General features: G+C 39.9%; 2 protein-coding genes across 3 annotated transcripts; one reads left to right on the top strand and one right to left on the bottom strand.

Moving 5' to 3' along the window:
* Positions 1-4,800, bottom strand: LOC121538489 (PRA1 family protein 3). Its single transcript, XM_041846549.2, has 3 exons — positions 4,572-4,800; positions 3,448-3,665; positions 1-1,121 (listed from the first exon to the last, which is right to left on the bottom strand). Exons 1-3 carry the CDS (start codon positions 4,748-4,750, stop codon positions 943-945), a joined length of 576 nt encoding a protein of 191 aa, XP_041702483.2. The 5' UTR covers positions 4,751-4,800; the 3' UTR covers positions 1-942.
* A 794-nt stretch (positions 4,801-5,594) lies between these two features.
* LOC121538490 (NEDD8-activating enzyme E1 catalytic subunit) lies at positions 5,595-15,156 on the top strand. 2 transcript variants are annotated; one of them, XM_041846550.2, is made up of 17 exons: positions 5,595-5,993; positions 6,086-6,148; positions 8,129-8,243; positions 8,339-8,419; positions 10,222-10,304; positions 10,470-10,550; positions 10,690-10,733; positions 10,828-10,892; positions 11,409-11,564; positions 11,765-11,867; positions 13,421-13,534; positions 13,771-13,824; positions 13,957-13,993; positions 14,098-14,179; positions 14,355-14,455; positions 14,574-14,692; positions 14,805-15,156. In XM_041846550.2, exons 1-17 carry the CDS (start codon positions 5,974-5,976, stop codon positions 14,891-14,893), a joined length of 1,407 nt encoding a protein of 468 aa, XP_041702484.1. In that variant the 5' UTR covers positions 5,595-5,973; the 3' UTR covers positions 14,894-15,156. The 2 variants fall into 2 exon arrangements, with proteins under 2 accessions (XP_041702484.1, XP_041702485.1); XM_041846551.2 differs by lacking the exon at positions 5,595-5,993 and having other exon boundaries at positions 8,100-8,243.
* Positions 15,157-15,996: the final 840 nt, after the last annotated feature.

Raw genomic sequence — 15,996 nt, 5'->3', positions numbered from 1 at the left:
TAATGTGTGTAATATTTAATATTACAGAGGTAACATTCATGCACTAAAAATTTCTCCATCAATACTTTGGTGCCTTACCCTGTGCTTTTTGTAATGAAAACATTTGTTTTCTGCATGCTTTATGGTGAATACACAAGTACAGAAGATTTGGTGATACATGAAAGCACAACTTTAACATATACAACATGATGACTACTTCAATTAATAAAGCTGCATTTGCCATTCATTTTCCCATATTGCATAGCTATGATCTGATAATGTTAATCTCAAGCCCAACCCACAGGGTCTGAAGTAACAAGAGGGACATTATTGCTACTTGTCAATAAGCAGTCACTGGTCCAGTGAACATAAGGGGAGCCCAGTGACACCAGTTTAGCTTAAGGAGAGGAAATATAGTGATGGTTATTCTTCTGAGGTAGCAAATAAATTGGTTCTGATTGATGAAATGATTTGCTAATATCTTTTTTTTTTAAGATTATAAATCGAAATGCTACGTTACTGAACACAATTGCTTTAACGTGCAATAGTTATTGCATTCTGGCATGCAGCTTTATTTTGTTCGACATTGAAAAATGCACACGCTCAAAAGTAAAATGTGACCGGATACATATTGCAATTACATAATGACAATGTGTATTGTTTGTTCATTTGAATGGACACACAATACACACAGGAATGCTCATGCCTCATTTCATTGTGCCAAGTGCCTTCCACAACATTTGATCCATACAGGACTGCACAAATCTTTCTGGAATGCTCCAAAGAAATCAGGTACTGTGACACAAAATGTATAAAGGTGTTTCAATATAACAAAGCAAATGGAGTGAGAATAATGAATAGGGGGAATGCGACACCACTGACATGATATGGGGTACAAATCAACGCAAACCATGTTGAATTTAATCAGAATGAGGGTGCGGGTGCCATTTTGGCTCTCTCCCCTCATTCCTTGTTTAGCTTTGACTCCAGGAAGTCCTGGATCTTGTTGATCTTCTCCTCCTGTTGGTCTAGCAGATCCAGGATGATGCCCATTGGGGACGTTTTCATGCCCACTCCCTCCATCTTATTCTCCAGTCTGTTCTTCATGTTGCGCAGCCTCAGAGACGCATGGACCAGGATCACTACAGGGAAGAAAGGCTGGATTAGTTTCCTACCCATTCAGGATGTGCTATCCTCAATGGAGATTCCCATGGTAGCATGTTCCCATTCTGTCAGATGGAAACATGTTGTAAAAGTGCACACGTGTGCCTTACTCTTATGCGGCTTCAACTGAGAAGGATAATTATTTTCCAGGTATAATATGTTATTATGAAATACAATTGGCTAGCGGGTTAAGAAGAGGCATCTTTACTTCCCTCGTCAGAGATGCTGACTGCATGATGTAAGCCAGTAAATGTAGTGGAGTCTATAGTACAGACAGTACATAGCAACCAGTCAACACACGTCGGCAGCCACAGGACAGCCCTCTTGGTAAGGGCTCTGTCTCACTGACTGACTCCTGTTTTTCCACCACAATGTTACAGTTGTTGCCTGCACTCCTTTTCTCAGAACCACCAATTACCCTAAACATTGTATTCTGTACTGTGTATTTCAGAATGTAGCAGTTCGTCTAGGCCAGTGTTTCCCAACTCCAGTCCTCGAGTACTCCCAACAGCACACATTTTTGTTGTAGCTCTGGACAAACTCGCTTGATTCAACTTAACGTGGGCTTGATGATTAGTTGACAAGTTGAATAAGGTGTGCTTGTCCAGGTCTACAATTCAAATGTGTACTGTTTGGGGTCCTCGAGGACTGGAGTTGGAAACACTGGTCTAGGCTATTTCTTTTCAAAACAGTGGCACGTTTATGAAAGTTGAACTGCGGGGGAAAAAAACGTTTTCTCAAGGTGCAGAACCACATGCATTCTCCATATTGAACCCATAAAATCAGTGAGAGTGGTTGATAAAACCGTTTGCTCCGTCTTCTGGGACTCATCCCCCATGTTTGCACTTACCCCATTCATAGACGCTAACTGCTTTAGCGTCTATTGACGATAGTATCTTCTGACCGGGAGGCTTATGTTAAGAGCCCCAACTCTTGCTCTAAACTTCAACATGCATCGCTTGCGGCACGGTTTTGGAAACATAAGGAACGTATATTTTATATCAGTTAGAAAAAAAAGAAAGAAAAAAAAGGTTAAATTACTACACACCTTTATTGGGTTAGGGTTCTCACATGGTCATATTTCCATGTTACAGCGCTTGTTTACGGAAAACTGACGGAAGGCGGAGTGGACCACCTGTGCTAATTAGCTATCTGCATCTCCAAACACCTGTGTGTAAACGGAAGACGGACGCCACAAACTTGAAAAATAACAAATAAAATACTGTTGTTAAAACCGGTTAAAACAGTGTACAGTAAATGTGTATTTTGCATGTGTGAAATTATTTTGATGTGATATGAAAGTAGAGGTAGTTTCTTGGCGATACTTTCTTCGCTGTCGATTCTGTGAAAAAAGTATCTTAGACATGTCTGTTTATAGTAGGGATGGGCATTTAATGTTTTGGCTAGTCGAGTACTCGCATGATTTCTTTGGGAGTAATCAAATAAAAATATATATACATTTTTAGAACAAGGCCATTTTTTCATGCAGCGCGACATCTCCTTCGCATAGAGTTATTCAGGCTGTTGATTGTGGACTGTGGAATGTTGTCCCACTCCTCTTCAATGGCTGTGCGAAGTTGCTGGATATTGGTGGGAACTGGAACACGCTGTCGTACAAGTTGATCCAGAGCATCCCAAACATGCTCAATGGGTGATATATCTGGTGAGTATGCTTGTTGCATTCATATTTTTGTCCAGTGTATATTAAATCCATGTTTTGTATCGATTGAGATATGCCTCTTGCATGTGTAGATCGTGGCCGTGTCGCATAGAAACAAATAGTTCCTGCAAAGATGCTGGGAAGTGCTAGATGTGCGGCAGCTAAGATGGTGAGGAACAAAACATGGATTTAATATTTTTGGAGAGTTTCCACTGGTTTTTGTAGAACCACTTGCAACTAGAAACTGATATTTCTATGATACTTCTTACACCGAATCGAAAACGAAGAAAGTACTTGCCAATAACAGGTTAGTTGAAAAATCTATGGTGGCAGTTTGTATGGGGCTTTCCTGTAACAGCCAGTAATGCACACCAAAAATCTTTGGTTATATCACTTTATCTGGCGTATACAATATGTAGCTAGTTTGCACCATATTCCAATGGAGTTGCCACTGGAAAAAGGCCTGGAAGCTAGGATAAATCTACATGCTAGTTACTGTGTGCATACTTGTGCATTGTGTGACTAACAGGAATCAGACCCTAAGGGCTGGATTCCCGGACACAGATAAAGCCTAGTCCTGGACTAAGATCTTAATCTGTGTCCAAGAAACTGACCCTATGAGTGTGGAATTTTCTGAGACTCACACAGCAAGGGGAAAGTAATTCCAAAAATTAAGACCATCACTCCACCACACAGAGACAGCAGGAAGTAGCTTGTTCCCATGACAGCGATGACAAACAAAGTGGGGTTCTTCTTCTTGAAGTTCTTGATGAAATTCTTGTTCTCTCCCGCCCACACCGAGCCCATGAAGACCAGAGAGACCACAGCACCACCCAGAAACATGCCAAGAGGGTTCAGAAACCTACACAACAGACACAGCAGAAGGGAAACACAGATTACGCAACCTCTAAATCCACTCAAATGCTATACATGGCAATGCAAAACAATTGGGCCTCTAAAACGCAACACATGTAATGAACAGCACAACCTGGTGGCTGGAATAAGATCAACACCTTTACATTATTTTATTTTTTTATCTGAGCCATTTTCTAAAATAATATCAGAGCGTTCAAGCTACTGTAGCTGCAATTTAGTAATTATGACGCATACAAAACTGCTCCTCGGGTATCTTATCAATTGTATTATCTGCATACTTCTACATGCATCAGTGTGTGGCTGAGATAAGGACCCAACAGCTGGGACAACTTGAAGCATCCATGTGTTGTCATTGTCAAGCAGACTCAAGAGACTATTAATAGAACAAAAATCTGACATCAAATTTGACAGAGTTCAGTTTCGTACTTGAGTACTTTTTTATATTTTGAGTACCATTTATGTTTATTTCAAAAGCCAAAAGGTACTCAAGTTCTCAAATGAAAATTAGAATATAAAGAAATTGGTTACTATTAGCCTAAGGCCTACACTACCTAGTAATTACTATGTTCATCATGGCCCCCATGATTCAAAGCATGTCACACACAGTTGCAGGCAGTTGATTCAGGAAAAGTGACATTTGTTTTTAGCAGGCCAACTACAGTAGCTAATACCAGACTCCATTCCAATTCCATGACATGACTGGATCTCTTATTTTGCCGTTGCAGTAATATGAAAGGTAGATAGGGACTGCGCATTGCTATGAATAAATGCCCATGACTGGGTGTGGATCAGACTGCAGGCTAATCAAAGAAACTAGCTAGCTATCTAACTTAGCTAGCTATAGCAGCTGGGTGGAAACTGCCAGTAAACTCGCGCTGTCATGCTGACTTACCCCACGATCAGGAAAACCACTATGGCCACTGCGAAATAATTGGTCTGATAGTACAACAAGTTGCTGATCACCCTGTTGTTCCATTTAGCTAAATCTCCGAAGTCGGGTTTTGCAAATCTATCGGCTCCTGGGAAGAAGTCATCCCATGGTCTAAGCGGTGCAAGCTCCATACTCGCCATCTCGGAGTTTCACTGCCAGAGTATTTTGACTGAGCAGCTGATTCTTCTTCTTCGATGAGGTTTAACGGCGGTTGGCATCCAATTTACTGCATTACCGCCACCTACTAGACTGGAGTACAACTCCCTTATATTTTGCTTGAAAAATAAAATAAAGAAATACCCTACCATCTAACACTACACACACACAAAATCAAAAATATTATTAATAATTAACACCACCCTACTCCACTATTTAAAAAATAATATATATATATTAATTCCTACCTCATGCCCTCAACCTGAAATGATGGGACATCACACACTCCCTGTAACTCTTCTGATGTCAAGTCTCGCACACCCAAATACCTCTCTGCAGCTGCCACCACAACCTCAATTTTATTCTGCAGTACAATTAATAACCATTGCTATAAACGCTAAAAATCCAATCTTACTGAAACATATATCACTTGTTGTCCTATCCCTCTGCATTGGTACATCTCTACTACTCTCACCACTCCTCCCCCCTGACCCATCTTCCTCTACTTTCTTCACTGCCTCAGCATATGACAACTTCTTCACTACTCTTACCCTGGAAACCTCAACCTGCCTTTCTCGCACGGGACATTTCTGAACCCCAGCCCCATGGGCACCCCTACAATTAGCACATACCACTACTTTCCCCAATGCTACACATTCCTTTGTCTCATACCCTTCTGCACACTTCTCACACCTTGGATCCTCTCTCATACATAATGATCAGCTGATCAAATCAGTTTTCGTTCTTAGCAGTTCAGCTTCTCGCGAGAGTAGGACAAGCGCAGTAATGTTGATGCGAATCAAAATTGCGTTGTGCTTCACTCAATTTTTTTTTTTTACAGTCTATAGCTTCACCTTATGCCTCGTTCAAAACAACTGAGAACTCGGAAATCTCTGACTTCCGAGCGTTAAAGAACTCGGGAAAAATGAGCTCCGAGTGGGAAAATCGTTTTGAACGGTCATCCAACTCGGAATCTCGGGCATCTTTCTAGAGCTCCGACTTTCCGACCCGAATATCACTGACGTGATGATTTGACCTCGTTTTCTCCGTGTTCTCAGTTGTCGTGAAAGCACCATTATAACAGCGTGCTACACAAAAAGTCGCAGCAAATCCATATAAACTTTGAGCACATATGCTAACGCAGGTTTGATTTTCGTGAATATACAGTACATTCACACATTCACTTGGGACATGGCAGCGTGAAAGTATGGCGGATGCTGAAGAGCCGTAAGTAACGTTACCAAAATAGATATTGTAGCTGGCCGAATTATGCTGCTGTAAAACAAGCATTGAACCTTCTTTTATTCTCTAATTTTTAGGGAGAAGAAAAGAAGGAAAATAGAGGAGCTGACTGAGAAGAACATTAACACGCATCGCTTGCGGTACGATTTTGGAAGCATAATGACCTTATCTTTAATATCAGCGAGAAATCATTTTCAGAAAACAAAAGGTTAAATTGATACACACCTTTTTATAGGGTTAGTGTACCCACATGGCCATATCTCCATGTTACAGCGCTTGTTTACAGATATAAGACAGAGCCGACCAACTGTGCTAATTAGTTATCTTAAATGTAACCAGGTAAGTGTAGTAGAAGTGTAGTTTCATCAGATGGAGGCACCCATAGCTGTATGGATCTGTATTAGAAGTAATACAGTAAGTGTATCTTTCTTATTTCAACTATTCTTTCTCGCTGATAAAAGTTAAGGTCCATATATTTATTGGCGTTTCTAAGCAATGGTTATTGGCGTTTCTAAACCTTAAAGCTGCAATATGTAACTTTTTGTGGGACCTGACCAAATTCACATAGAAATGTGAGTTATAGCTCTGTCATTCTGATTGCAAGCAAGTCTAAGAAGCTGTTCTGTTCACAATTTATATGCTTCCTGTACTTAAGTTTCATTTTTGGTTCTTTTACTTTCAGTTTTGTACACCAGCTTCAAACAGCTGAAAATACAATATTCAGGGACGCATGAGGTGCTTAAGGTACTTGAATTTGGCACTCTGAAATTCAAGTACTGGTATACCTTAAATCAGACATTATCTGAAGTTGGTACTTGAAAAGTACTTTAATTAAAATGAGAGGAAAACAGAAAATGATATGTTAATATGATATAATTTCCAGGCAGACTACCAAGTTTTCTTTCCTCACGTGTTTTCGCGCTCTGGTTGCCAGGCGAGATCGTTCATGCCACCCACACTGGCACTCAGCCAGGCAGGTACAGAACTTATTGATTAGGCGCCGCCAAACGTCACATCGATAGCTAAAATGCCGGGCAAATGTAGATTCAAGCCTGCCTGGCAGGATATTGATGTTTATGAATGGGTTTTGCCAGACCCAACCAGGGATGTTGTGAGGGTAAATGCCAATTACACACCTTTTTATTTGTGAAATAGCGTTTACTCACCTTTTTTTTTATTTAGTTAATTATCGTTTACCCACTTATTATTGTGTTCCCAGCATTGATCAACACTCAATGCAACAATTTCAACGATTTTACTGAGTTACAGTTCGCATAAGGAAATAAGTCAACATCATCAGTACTGACTTACCACAAATGTATGTAGTAAATAAATAGTGGAACACGTATTATTGAGTAGGACTTGTAAGGGAGTGATGTATAGTAAGTTATACTTTTTTTCCATGAGGTTGTGGCGATATACTACCATCTGTTGGTGACTAGAAACAATTGCATAATAGGAACTATTACAAATTGATGGTCCTTGATAATGAATATTAGTGCTTGAAAAAGTACTTAAAAGTCCTTGAATTTGACTTACCACTGTCTGTACGAACCCTGAATATTTTTGCTTATGGAAAATATATTTCACAGCGGTTTAGATGGTACAATGATTCTCTACACTGTACTTGCTTGTTTTGTCACATAAACTGAAATTAGGCGACCTATTAGAATTTTAGCAACCAGGAAATGACGGAGCGATTTCTGCTTAGTACACCTTTTAAAAAAGCATCGTGATTGTAGTTCACATGAGCCAGTCGTGGGCGACGCTAACCGCTGAGAACTGTAGTAGGGAGAATGCATAATACCGCCTAGAGTTTTCGAGAGCTATTATGGTAGCCAGCTAGCTTCCACTAGCTAGTTAGCAGCAGCAACATCTGCTGCCAATGATTAAATCTGCAGCCTGAATTTTCACATATGATAATCAAATAATTTAATAGGTACTAGCTTGCTAGTTAGTTAGCTATACTAGGGAAATCATCCTGATGTTAATGTACATGTTACAGACCTGTGTCTACCTAGCTAGCTATCTAGTTTTGACTCATCACACTTGTGATAATGGTTTGAATTATTTCTCATTTGATATGTGCAGCAGAGCACCTTTGTGTTCTCTGTGTGCAGAATGGCTGTAGATGGAGGAGACAGTGGAGACTGGGATGGCCGATGGAACCATGTGAAGAAGTTCCTTGAGAGACCCGGCCCATTCACTCATCCTGACTTTGAGCCAAGCACTGAGGTAAGGAAGGAATAACTAATAGATAACTAATAACATTTCCTTTATTTAGGGGATAGAGATAAGCATTCACCAAACCAACTCTTTTATGTTCCCAGTCCCTTGGGTTCTTATTGGAGACATGCAAGATCCTGGTCATTGGAGCTGGAGGACTTGGGTGTGAGCTGCTCAAAAATCTGGTATGAGAGATTATGTCCAGCTTCCAGGTGCAAATGCATGCAAGGCTTTTGTTTGTTATCTTTGTCTGTTTCTGCACTTCAATATCTTAAAGTTGAACTGACAGCATTTGAACTACTTTGCATATATGCAATTCCCAGTTTATGCTACAAAAGAGAGGTTTTAAAAATAGGTTCTATTTGACTCAAAATTCCATGACGTACAGTAAGGCATTGTTGGCAGTATAAATGGATGGACTTCATTGCTGTATAATAGTCCAAAAAATATTGCTATCAGGTTGGGCTCCTGAGTGGCGCAGCGGTGCATCTCAAGTGCTAGAGGTGTCACCACAGACCCTGGTTCGATTCCAGGCTGTATCACAATCCGGCTGTGATTGGGAGCCCCATAGGGCGCACTCAATTGGCCCAGCGTCGTCCGGGTTTGGCCGGGGTAGGCCGTCAATGTAAATAAGAATTTGTTCTTAACTGACTTGGCTAGTTAATTAAAATAAAAAAATATCACAGATGGCCTGGTCCATTGTTTGCTGCCTCCACCCATTCAGATTTCAGTTTCAATGACTCAATATTTTGAACAAAAACGGACGACTGTAACTAAGGCTGGGAATGTCAATACAATCAAACTATCAAGGGAAATGATCAAAAGTCAGTCATAACGTGGCTAATAGGCCAGCGCTCGTGTCAAACACAAGACCCGTGGGCCAAACAGGACACACAGTATAAATGAGTCAACAGTTGAATCGTTTACTTTATGAAATTACAGCCTGATGCACTTACTCGCATAGGTCTCGTTTACAGTGTGCAGCGGAGGGAAAGTCTACAGGCAGACATATGGCTAGCTAGGCTACTAAAATGTTCCAGTCTGGCTTTGGTTTTTAAAGCTTGACAGTGAGTACGTTTACATGCACACTAATAATTTGATATTAAACTGATTATGGCAGAAGGCCGAGTATGGCATTAGTAAACACCTTACTCTGCTTATCTTAATCTGCGTAAGGTCACCCACTTTTTCGGTGGCTACAGCTAGGGATGCTGCTGTCTTTTCATTAGCTAGCAAAACATGTGAATTGTTTTGCTAGCTACTATTCCCCATTGTTTATCAGTGTAATTTTGACAGCCAACTAGCTGAACAAGTTTGAGAGGGTTTATCTAATATTCCTTAGTTAGATTTTAGCTCATCTCGCTCTGGCTAGCATTAGTTGTTGATGTGCATAGGCAACTGAGGGAGAGAGCCTACCTTTTCATGGTTGTTTGATCAATAGGATTGTGACGTTCCCAAATGTAAGACAACTCCCGTGGTATTTACATATTTGCAGAAATCTATTCAGGTGTATTTTTTTTGGCTTTTGGCGAATGCGTTCTAATGATCGAAAGTCGCGTTGTTGCTACTGCCTGTAAACACACAGTCCAGTTCAAAGTGAATGATGGCAGGCCTGTGTGGCAAATGGCTTATTTGCATATAGACCTACTGTAGCTCTGATTGGCTATGGTGCACAGGTCTGCATAGACTCCGGTCCTGGACAAGACCAATGTTTTTATTAGGTTTTATTTACTGCAGTGTCTATTAATTGTCCAAACGCACGGCTGCTTTCCCACTCAATATTGCTATAGAATTCTCACAAATCCCTTACTATACGTCATTCCCAAACATTCTATGAATTTATGGAAAACAACCATATCTAATTGCTCGCTTGTCAGAAAATGTAAGAAAATGCGTCATATTCTTCCTGGGGGTGTATATGAATAAGATGTAATGTTGCTAAAATGCTGTCAGTTCTACTTTAATGTGTGGTTTTGCCTTGTTCTAGGCCCTGTCAGGTTTTCGTCACATTCATGTTGTTGACATGGATACCATTGATATCTCCAACCTCAACAGGCAGTTCCTTTTCAGGTTTGGCTTGCCATTTTCCCACCTTCTTCTATGGCCATTCATCTATTACTTATGATGAATAACAACCTTAGTGTGTTCACGGTTGATAGAAAAAAACCTACTGAAAGAGAGAGTCTTAAAAGTTTACTGTTAAACACACACAACTCATCTGTATACCCTGTTTAGGACAAAAGATGTTGGACGGCCGAAAGCAGATGTGGCTGCTGACTTTGTCAATAGTCGCGTCCCTGGATGTCGAGTCGTCCCGTATCCTTTGCAACTGACGTGTTGAATACCGGAGTGTAGGATTACCCCATACAAATTATTGCATTACTAAGCTTGAGCATGTGAACATTTGTAGAAGTATCTTCTATTATTAATGTTTCTTAAATAATATCCTGCTCAGACACTTTAACAAAATCCAAGACTTTGATGAATCTTTCTACAGACGTAAGTGCAGACTTTGTGTACATTATGGAGTTTTCTAAAATCATTTGTACCTATAACAATGGCTCTGACACATATTTTCTTCTCTTATTTGTAGAATTCCATATTATTGTTTGTGGATTAGATTCCATCATCGCCAGGCGTTGGATGAATGGCATGCTGGTATGTCTTAATATAAACGATATGCTATGTGGACTGTGTGTATATGTCAGGGTTTTTTCTGGATTAAAAAGGGGCTTAGGTGGTGGGCATGGAAGGTGGCGTGGCAGGGAGCGTGGCAATGGGCACGGTCGGCACAGCTGGATTTGAGAAATGTTTAGAGGCCCCAAACTTGGCAGTGTAGAGAAATGTTGGAATATTTAAGCAAATTTCCTGCAATGCTACACATTTCTCCATGGAGCTTAGAGAAATTGTTTGTTTTAAAGCTAATTTCCTGCAATTCTACACATTTTGCAGACTGCCTAGCTTTTATTTTGGTGATTGTTAGTTCTCAAAGTTTATATAACAGGTCCATTTATCTTTTAGACATGATTTATATCTGGCTTTAGTCATTTAAGTTTACACTGAAAGCGTTTATCCATCCCGATAATGTATTAATAAAAACGCAAGGATTTCAATGGCAGAAAAATCCCTGTGTGTAAAACGTCAGTTCTAAATAACTGAAGACCCCATTTACAGATATCTCTCCTGAGCTACGAGGATGGTGTTCTGGATCCCAGGTCCATCATCCCCCTCATTGATGGTGGGACGGAGGGTTTCAAAGGCAACGCTCGGGTCATTCTGCCTGGCATGACTGCATGCATCGACTGCACCCTGGAGCTCTACCCACCACAGGTGCTCCAAGCTCTCTCCGATCTGCCAAATATATCTGCCATTTTTAGTGTACTACTTCAGTAGACTACTTAAATGTTAAGTTGGAGATTGATTTGTGTTCTGCAGCCATTTTGTGTTGCTTATCAGTGATAGCTTTGGTGTGTGTGTTAAATTGTTTGTGTGTTGTATAGCCTAATTTGTTGTATTCTTTTGGTCCATAGATTCATTTCCCCATGTGCACCATTGCGTCTATGCCGCGGTTGCCAGAGCACTGCGTTGAGTATGTCAGAATGCTACAGTGGCCCAAAGACAAGCCTTTTGGAGGTACGTCCATGAATAACACTCAACTCATTATTACATGTCACATCACCTCTTGATTGCAATCAAAAAGGTCAGAAAATTATTATGCTGTATCACCCGTCATAATACCTCCATAACACTATCATAAAGATTGACATAATACCTATTATAACAGTTGTGGGGGCATTATGTCCATCTAACGGTATAGTTTGAAATACAGCATTGTTTTTTGGCCGTTTCTGCCCTGGCTGATTGCATCTTGATTGCTTTTAGAAAGAGCAGAAACGGCCAGGAAACTGGTATATAAAAAAAAAAAGGTTTACAAAAATGTGTTATTAAGGGAATAGATATACTGAACAAAAATATTAACACAACATGTAAAGTGTTGGTTTCATGAGCTGAAATAAAATATCCCAGAAATGTTCCATATGCACAAAAAGTTTATTTCTCTAAAATGTTGTGCACAAATTTGTTTAGATCACTGTTAGTGAGCATTTCTCCTTTGCCAAGATAATCTATCCACCTGACAGGTGTGGCATATCAAGAATCTGATTCAACAGCATAATCATTACACAGGTGCACCTTGTGCTGGGGACAATAAAAGGCCACTCTAAAATATGCCGTTTTGTCACACAACACAATGGCTTGCTGACTTCAGGAATGTCCACCAGAGCTGTTGCCAGATAATTTATTGTTAATTTCTCTACCATAAGCCGCCTCCAACGTCGTTTTAGAGAATTTTGCAGTACGTCCAACCGTCCTCACAACCGCAGACCACGTGTAACCACGCCAGCCCAGGACCTCATACGGCTTCTTCACCTGCGGGATTGTCTGAGACCAGCCACCCAGACAGCTGATGAAACTGAGGAGTATTTCTGTCTGTAATAAAGCCCTTTTGTGGGAAAAAAAACCCTCATTCTGATTGGCTGGGCATGGCTCCTAAGTGGGTGGGCCTATGCCCTGCCCAGTCATGTGAAATCCATAGATTCGGGCCTAATGAATTTTGTTTTTATTGACTGATTTCCTTATATGAACTGTAACTCAGTAAAATCGTTGAAATTGTTACATGTTACGTTTATATTTTTGTTCTGTGTGTGTGTGTGTGTGTGTGTGTGTGTGTGTGTGTATATATATATATTTTTTATTTTTATTTTTAAATTTTTTATTATGATATATTTTCCTTCTTTGTTTTCCTCTAAACCTACCACCCCTCCCGTAATTGGAGTAAACTAATGAAATATATTTTCCTTCTTTATTATTTTCCTGTAACCCTACCACCCTCCCCTAATTGGAGTAAATTAATGGACAACAATACTCAGGCTTCTACTTCCAGCTTATACATACCAAATACATTTTACGGACAGTATATTTTACATTAGTTACCTTTTGTTTGTTTTTAGTCCCAGCCTTCAGCTACCCTCAACCTCTCCCACCTACCCCTCCCCAAATTGCGGTATTGCCCAATGTGCCTTTAGGTGGTCATAATTCCTTCATAACACTATCATAAAGATCAACATAATACCCATTATAACAGATAATGGCAGATAATGACTGTCAGGCTCTTGTCTGTCCCTCAGATGGTGTTGGTTTGGATGGGGATAACCCTGAGCACATCCAGTGGGTGTTCCAGAGGGCCCAGGACAGAGCTGCTGACTACAGCATCACAGGAGTCACATACAGACTCACACAAGGTGAGGAGAACCATACTGTAACACCCTGTCCTGAAGATGGTAAAACTCATGTTTTACCAGCTTTCAGTTATACAAACTGTATAGTACAAGCAACATTTGCTTTCAATTCCATTTTCCATTTTTGTAACATTTTAGTTGAAGTTGTATTGACACCAACTCCCCCGCTTACAAGTATTGGTTGCCGAAATCTGTGAACAGTACAGTTAAAGATTTATTTTGACATGGTTTTGCCTCAGGTGTCGTGAAGAGGATCATCCCTGCTGTGGCGTCAACTAATGCTGTAATAGCTGGTAGGAAACCCTTATTGACTGTGTCATTGGGTTTTATCTTGAAGAATCCTAAATTGATTACAAGTAGCTACTTTTTTACATTTAGGTTCAAGTAAAGTATAACTTATTTCACCTTTTTTTGTTGCTTTGTAGCTGCCTGCTCCACAGAAGTTTTTAAAATAGCTTCAAGGTTAGTACTATGAATCATCCCTTTTCCACATGATGGACTCACTGGAGAGAAGGTCAATTTCAAACTAGGTATCATATTCATATTACCCTTTTCTGACTTTGCAGCGCTTATATTCCACTGAATAATTATCTGGTATTTAATTCTGTGGACGGACTGTACACCTACACCTTTGAGGCAGAGCGAAAGGTTAGTAATGTCTTGGGTGTACCCAGATGAGTATCCTTAATGGATATATATTTGCCCATTTTATTAAGGAGAACTGTATTAATGTTACTGACGGTGCTATTGACACACAAGGCTGTAAAGGGGATGGTGTGGTGTCAGGCTACTTGTGCCTTCATGTTCTTGTTTGGTCTGACAGGAGAACTGCTCAGCTTGTAGCCAGGTGCCCCAGGATCTACAGTTCCCACCCTCTGCCAAGCTACAGGAGGTCCTGGAGTACCTGACGGAGAATGCCTCCCTGTGAGTACATCTGCTAGTAGCCAGATTGACTGATATTGATGTCTGTCATGTCTTTATGGTTATTGAAGTGTAAATGTGAAGTTGTCGTTGTTAACTTTAAAACGTTCTTGTTTTCCAGACAAATGAAGTCCCCAGCCATCACAGCAACCCTGGATGGGAAAAATAAGACACTGTATTTACAGACTGTAGGTTCAATTGAAGAAAGAACTAGACCAAACCTTTGCAAAACCTTGAAAGGTAAGATGTTTTTTTTTTTTTTCAAATGCGTGCATGGTATGTGTGTGGTAGACTATATAAATCTATGTGTTTGTTTCGGCCATCTTGTAAATGTAATGTTGTGGTGTTGCAGAACTGGGATTGTCTGATGGACAGGAACTAGCAGTGGCGGATGTCACCACACCTCAGACTGTCCTCTTCAAGCTGAAACTCACCTCTTAAAGGGGTAGTGCAGTCATAAATATGATTTTCCTATGTTTTATCTATATTTCCACAATGAGGTTGGAATAATTATGTGAAAATGATAATGCCATTTTAGTGTAAGAGCTGTTTGAAAAGAACGCCTGAAATTTCAGCTCATTTTGCATGGGTGGAGTTTTGGCCTACCTGGCGCAATCACCCGGCGGTATTAGTTACAGTTTTTTACAATCACTTTGGCACTAATTTCAGAACCTTGACGTCATTTTTCAAAACTCTAGACACAAAACTCAAAACGGTCATCACTTGTAACACAGGCTGTCCAATCTTCAAAACATTGCATTGTGCATTCATATCTTTTTTTTATTTATTTTTTTTATTTTTTATATTTAATACTTTGTTTATTGAATTTTCAGTACCAGCATTTAGTAAATAATTGCACTTGAAAGTTATTTGGTATGAATATGGAACAACAATTTGAAGACAACGATACAGCAAAACATAGAGAGACAGACATGAAAGAAAAAATAGGCATTGAATACATAAATAAGATAAAACACAAAAAAAAAAAAAAAAAAAGGAAAAATATCTGTTTTGATCCAGTTGTTATAGGTCAGCTAGCACAGTTATTACCGTCCTTAACATCCGAGATGTCGTATATGCACATACCAGGCTTCTTACATCACCAATATATAAATATACATCACTCTGGAACTGCAGGGAAATGTATTCTTTTAACATAAGAAAAGAAGGGAGCCCACTTTGCATAGAATTTGTCTACAGACCCATTGAGTGTCTGTTTTATTTTCTCCAACTTTATGCAATTCAAAATAGATTTAATCCAAAGAGCATGAGAAGGGGCTGCAGAGGATTTCCATCTAAGTAAAATTAATCGTCTCGCTAACAACGTGACAAAGGCAATTACATCCTTATTCATTTTGGTCAATTGTATTGTGGGTAAGGAAACTCCAAATAATGCAATGAGAGGGTCTGGCTTTCCGATCTGTGTGCCGCTTAATTCTGAGAGTGTGTTGAAGATGTCTTTCCAGAAACCAACAAGAGATGGGCAGCACCAAAACATGTGCACATGATTAGCAGGGGACTGGTTACATCGAACACAATTAGGG

This window comes from Coregonus clupeaformis, chromosome 24 (assembly GCF_020615455.1).
Source record: "Coregonus clupeaformis isolate EN_2021a chromosome 24, ASM2061545v1, whole genome shotgun sequence".
Taxonomy (NCBI): domain Eukaryota; kingdom Metazoa; phylum Chordata; class Actinopteri; order Salmoniformes; family Salmonidae; genus Coregonus; species Coregonus clupeaformis.
The sequence above is the reverse complement of the archived record's forward strand: the minus strand, read 5'-3'. Positions and strand labels throughout refer to the sequence as shown.

Excerpts from the sequence above, each read along its gene's own strand:
- LOC121538490 (XM_041846550.2), top strand. The coding sequence starts at position 5,974 with ATGGCGGATGCTGAAGAGCC. Across the intron at positions 10,551-10,689 it reads CCTGGATGTCGAGTCGTCCC|ACACTTTAACAAAATCCAAG; the intron begins GTATCCTTTGCA and ends TATCCTGCTCAG. Across the intron at positions 13,994-14,097 it reads GTTTTTAAAATAGCTTCAAG|CGCTTATATTCCACTGAATA; the intron begins GTTAGTACTATG and ends CTGACTTTGCAG.
- LOC121538489 (XM_041846549.2), bottom strand. The coding sequence starts at position 4,750 with ATGGCGAGTATGGAGCTTGCACCGCTTAGACCATGGGATGACTTCTTC. Across the intron at positions 3,666-4,571 it reads GTGGTTTTCCTGATCGTGGG|GTTTCTGAACCCTCTTGGCA; the intron begins GTAAGTCAGCAT and ends TCTGTTGTGTAG. Across the intron at positions 1,122-3,447 it reads AATTACTTTCCCCTTGCTGT|TGATCCTGGTCCATGCGTCT; the intron begins GTGAGTCTCAGA and ends TCTTCCCTGTAG.